At 37.2% G+C, this 5,538-nt stretch overlaps 1 protein-coding gene across 1 annotated transcript; it reads right to left on the reverse strand.

Moving 5' to 3' along the window:
- Positions 1-2,853: 2,853 nt before the first annotated feature.
- Positions 2,854-3,525, reverse strand: LOC127084654 (histone H4). The gene has a single exon (XM_051025147.1). It carries the CDS (start codon positions 3,305-3,307, stop codon positions 2,996-2,998), a length of 312 nt encoding a protein of 103 aa, XP_050881104.1. The 5' UTR covers positions 3,308-3,525; the 3' UTR covers positions 2,854-2,995.
- Between the last annotated feature and the right edge of the window lie 2,013 nt (positions 3,526-5,538).

The following is a 5,538-nucleotide window of genomic DNA, read 5'->3' on the forward strand; positions in this document are numbered from 1 at the left end:
TCTCCTAGATGTAGACAAAATCCTACAAATATGCATTGGCCACACCATCTACTAGTTAACTCCACACTCTTTGGTTCAGACGCACCTACCATATGGGTTCAAACAACACAATCTTGGTCAAAACAATACTTCCAAAACATCCAAGCAACACTTTCCTCATTTCATACCATTTTCCTCATTTCACAACTCAATTCTAAATCAAACTCATTTCTTAATTTAAGCAATTTCTCTTTTAATTCAAATTCAAGCAACTCTTTTCTTTTATCACTTAAATCTTTTCAAAACAATTTTCTTTATTTTCACAAAAGAACTGTTATAATTTGTTCCTTAGCAATCAGACTAAAAACTTGAAGAATCAGAGCTAGGATCAAAATCAGCTAACATCTACACGCTTCTATGATATGAAGGATTTTTTTTTTAAAAATCGTGAGAATCACAAATCAATGCCCATAGACGTCACCAATATTCCGTTGTAAAATGAGAGATCGGTGATGTGGTAGAAATGAGCTCCTTTTGTGCAGTGGAACGGGGGTGAACCTAGAAGTTTAGCACTTCGAAGTCTAAGTCAGTGTGGTCATAGAGATGTAACTTTCAAGAATGAGAATGAATGAATATACATGTTATGACATGTGACTAGTTTACCTATGATAGACAGTTAAAACTCTTCATGCTTTACCTAACGTGGGTTTTGAGAGATCTTGTCATCAGATCAAGTTTGAGGCCTTCTGACGAGACTTCATATGTTCGCCACTCTTCAACAAAGGTACTTTGGATTGGGCCTTTAGAATTAAGTCGATCTTGCTATGCCTTTGGCCATCTCGGGACATAAAAGATTACATCACCTTCCAACCCTAAATTTTCACAAAACATAAAGTTCGTCCTTAACCCATTTTTCAAAGATCCATCACTTTCAGCATGTCGTTCGATCTACCTACTTCAAAGGGTACCTTAGTAAACTGGTTGATATATTTTTGCATTGTTTCTTTCTTCTTCCACCTATCATTGACAACAGAATCCTCCAAATTCTTTGAAAAATAACAAAAACTGGATAGTCACGATGGAAGTTGGGATCCACATGAACATGTTGAACCCGTAGAAACCATGCTTGACGATTATCACGTCAGAAACATAATGAAGTGCATGTTAGTTTTCCTGACCCTCAAGGAGGCAACTACTATGTGGTTTAAAAATATATCAACCAGATTTTGTTATTTTTTAAAGAATTTCGGTATAGGTAACGTTCGCATTATCCTGGGTTTTCCCGATTGCTTAGAGATGGCCTCGGTGAGAACCACATGGGGTCTGGCTCTGCAATTTCTGTGAGTTGCTTCTTCTAGTGGTGAATGACCTTGAGGCATAGTCATTTTCTTCTACTTTAAGGAGTCTTTCTGCCATAAGGTCTGCATTCTCATGTTGCACCAAACTGTAAACGGTGGTGAGCAGTTCATTTGCTCCTTGTATACCTAGATTGACCTAGTATTTTTGGAGGCTCTGGGATATTTTTTGGTTTAGGAATTTGGGCTTACGGTTGAGCATGCTTGGAGGTCACCTTGAAGTAGTTGTTGGGGAGGTTGAAGATTGACATAATCTGAAAAGTGTTATGACCGATAGGTGGAAGGATTTGAGCTTGAGGGGAGAGGATGAGATGGTTGGAGAAATTATCAGGACTTGATTGACTTTCCTTGTTGGAGGAAGTAGAAGTTCTCTTGCGGAGTTGAGAACAAATGTTGTCGCTTTAACACCGGCGATGTCATTGCGATGAGCGGTTATCTGAGCCAACTGAGACATTGTCATCGTTGATATATAGTTAACCAGAGATTAGAATGGAATGTGGGTCGGTTGTGGTGGTGCAATTGTTAGGATATGATGGATTTTCTTGGAAATTCGTGAGAATCACAAATCAATTCCCACAGGCGTCGCCAATGTTTCGTTGTAGAACGAGAGATCGGTGATGTGGTATAATGGAGCTCCTCTTGTGCAATGGAGCGAATGTGAACCTGCAAGGTTAGCACTCTAAAATCCAAATAAAATGATAGAAATGTAACTTGCAAGAATGAGAATGAATGAATATACATGTTATGGCGTGTAACTAGCTGACGTGGATTTCGAGAGATTGTCTCATCCTATTTGATGGTGGCTGATCTCTTCCTGCTCTATCTAACGTGGATTTTGAGAGATCATATCATCAAATTTGATGGTAGCTAATGGATTCGTAACTCAAATCAGGCATGAGGTCTTCTGACGAGAATTCACATGTTATGAACTCTTCAATAAGGGTACTTTTGGACAGGGCCTGTACTCTTGATTGAAAGATAGTGGCAGAGAATTTAGCTTACATGCAAGGTAGAGGAATTGCAATACATGGCTACCACTCCTTTTTCTTTCAATTTTTCGTGGGATAAGTAGAAGAATTGTCCATTATGTAAGCTAGATTAGCAAATCAAGCTACATGTTTTCAAGGCGTGTAGACATGTCAAACCTGTTAATCAAATTGTGCTGCAGACCCATAATACTTATCACAGTTTGATCAAAAATATTAAAGAAAAGTATAGTGGACATTGATTGTTTCAAAACTAGAGTCCCTTGTACATTGTTTATGAGATTTCTGATTTTATTTCTACCACTTGAGGATCCCTACTGTTCTCCAAGAAAATTCAGCATCAATCCACATATTAGTTTAATGTTGATCCAGTTATCCAAAAGAATGTTATTATAGGAAAATTGAAGAGAAAATGATGTGGGAAAACAGTTTTTGAAAATGTGAGATACGAAAACCCAATATTCTTGATTCAACTATAATTCATCAGAATAATCACAGTACTAAATTTCATAAAATTCAAACTTCAGTCTATGTAATATTCAATATAAATTCCATTTCACTGAGAATTGCATGTCACAAATCAACCTAAACATCATCAGAAGCACTGGGAAATTACAATCGCATTTTGAAACTAAACAGCAACATTTTGAAAATAAACAAAAGAGTGAATCATCTTCAACCTCCGAATCCATAGAGGGTTCTTCCTTGTCTCTTAAGAGCATAGACAACATCCATGGCAGTAACAGTCTTCCTCCTAGCATGCTCGGTATATGTAACAGCATCACGAATCACGTTCTCCAAAAAGATCTTGAGAACTCCTCTGGTTTCTTCATAGATCAAACCACTGATCCTCTTCACACCTCCTCTTCTTGCCAATCGACGAATAGCTGGCTTTGTGATACCCTGGATGTTATCGCGAAGAACCTTTCTATGCCTCTTTGCACCTCCCTTTCCGAGTCCTTTGCCACCCTTTCCACGGCCTGACATTTTCGCGAGAAAATTTGAGAATCAAAAGGAAATTGAAGAATTAGGGTTTTGATTTGAGGTCGAGTGAGAATTACAGATGGGGATCGGAGTATTTATGTATGGTAGCGAGCGGGAGAAGAAGAAGATGGAATTGAGATTTGTGTTTTGATGTCAGTCGTTGGATTTGAAGTAATCAACGGTGCAGACTCACGATCCGCGTATGCTGTTACGGATGGTTGAGTTGAAAGGACTTTCCTTTTGGTTCTTTTTTTATTTGGGGGTTAAGAATTGGGTCTTCGTTTTTTCAATGTTACTTTTACAAGTGTTATTGTTTGTTAGCTTTTTTTTTAATAAATAAATTACTACTTGCAAGTTACTACTATTGAATAATTCACTGAATATCATATCAATGTTTTTCTACTAGTTAGTATGTACCGTGTCAAAGTTTTACAAATTACATTAATTTATTTTTGTGATTTACAATTGCTCATACTCTTTTTATTACAATAACCAGAACATAGTTAATTTGTTTATATTATTAACAAGCAAATTCAAAATGGGGATATAAAATTGGAAGAGAATTCATTGTAAAGAGATAGATGTCATGAGAGGGTTTGAAACAGGTTAAGGCTCACTTGAAAAGTTTGTTCTCAACCCATACTCAGTGGGATAATGAATCGGGCAAGAACCAAGGTTTCGAGAATGAAAGGAAGAGTCTATCATTTTTCTTATTCCTGTCATTTCTTAATGCATGTGGAGCAAAAGAAAATGTATGAGGAATTTCAAAAGTTTTGAGATACTGATGAAGTGATCATTTCATTAATACGTGACATTAGAGGGAGACGATACGGCTTTGTGAGATTTTTTTTATTTAAGGAATGAGAAGTTGCTAACCACAAAGTTGGACAACATTTTCTTGGGATATAGTGTAGGTGCTTGATTGGCTGCATTATATGGTAAAACACTAGCTGGATTCTAATGTCTTGACTGATGTCATAACATGGTGTGTATGTGTGACTGCATTGTAGGTTAGAATATCTAACTGTACTCTGATGTCTTGACCGATGTCATGACACACTTGAGTAGTTACTGCAGGATTAGCTAATACAGGATTTATTGAATGTCAAACTGGATGCTGTGACATTTATACCTGTCAGCAGATACTAAGGAATAGAACAGCTGGTGTTCTGTTAGAACTTAGTATTTATTTCCAATCTGGTTATCAAGGAAAGACCAGACCTGGCATAAGGCCTACTAACTGAATGTCAAACTGGATGTTATGACATTCATCATATACTGAACAGTAGACAGAGTGGTGTTCTGCTATACTTCAGCATGTTACTTAGTCTGTTCTTCAAGAGGATAACAGAACTGACTTAAGGCCAGATATGTAAATGTCAAATTGGATACTTTGACATCTATTAATGTAAGTTGTTACTGTAGTATGGTCATTTTGGTCATATACAGGTCAGCAAAATTGTACAGTCTGTTTTCTGGAAAAACAGACTCAGTATATAATCCTTGGTGTCAAGCTGAATGTCGTGACATTCATTCCTGACAGCATATGCTAAATTGTAGGTTGTTCAGTTTTCTGTTTCAGCTTTTTCTCAGGCTATTCTTCAGGGATTCAACAGCTTAGAGAAAATCCAGGAAATCAACAACCAAGCTACATTTAATGAACCTAACAAATAGCCTATTTGTTAGTAACCTAAATGTTGAATTTATGGGAACTCGCGTGACCTTAAATTCAGGAGAATACAAGTGCAAAAGCCCAGGTACTGCAATATAAAAGGAAGTCGTTCCTTCATTCAGTTTTGGGGTTTTTGAGGCGTGAAGATTTAGTGTGTCCATCATACTTCACTGCTGTATTTTTGTGAGTCTTGTATTAGACATATCTTGTAAGCCAAGCCTTTATCACGTTGATGATTGCTTTGGCATAGGGTGTTCATTGAGTTGTAAGTGTTGTGTCGCTCAAAGCTTTTAAGCGTGAGTGTTGTGTATCTTGATTAAAGTTGTTAAGCACAATCAAGAGTTGTTTGAAGTGTGACTTCAAAGTTGTCTTTAATATTGGTTAAAGGTAGTAATCACTGAGGTGATTGAGGGGGAGTGAGTAGGAACTCTGATCTTAGAGTAAGATTGAAATTGCATTGGGTAGGGATTAAGTGACAAGTTGTAAACGGGTGAGTTTAGCTTTGAATTAATACTACTGATAGTGGATTTCCTCCCTGGCTTGGTAGCCCCCAGATGTAGGT

Source organism: Lathyrus oleraceus, chromosome 5 (genome assembly GCF_024323335.1).
Source record: "Lathyrus oleraceus cultivar Zhongwan6 chromosome 5, CAAS_Psat_ZW6_1.0, whole genome shotgun sequence".
NCBI lineage: Eukaryota > Viridiplantae > Streptophyta > Magnoliopsida > Fabales > Fabaceae > Lathyrus > Lathyrus oleraceus.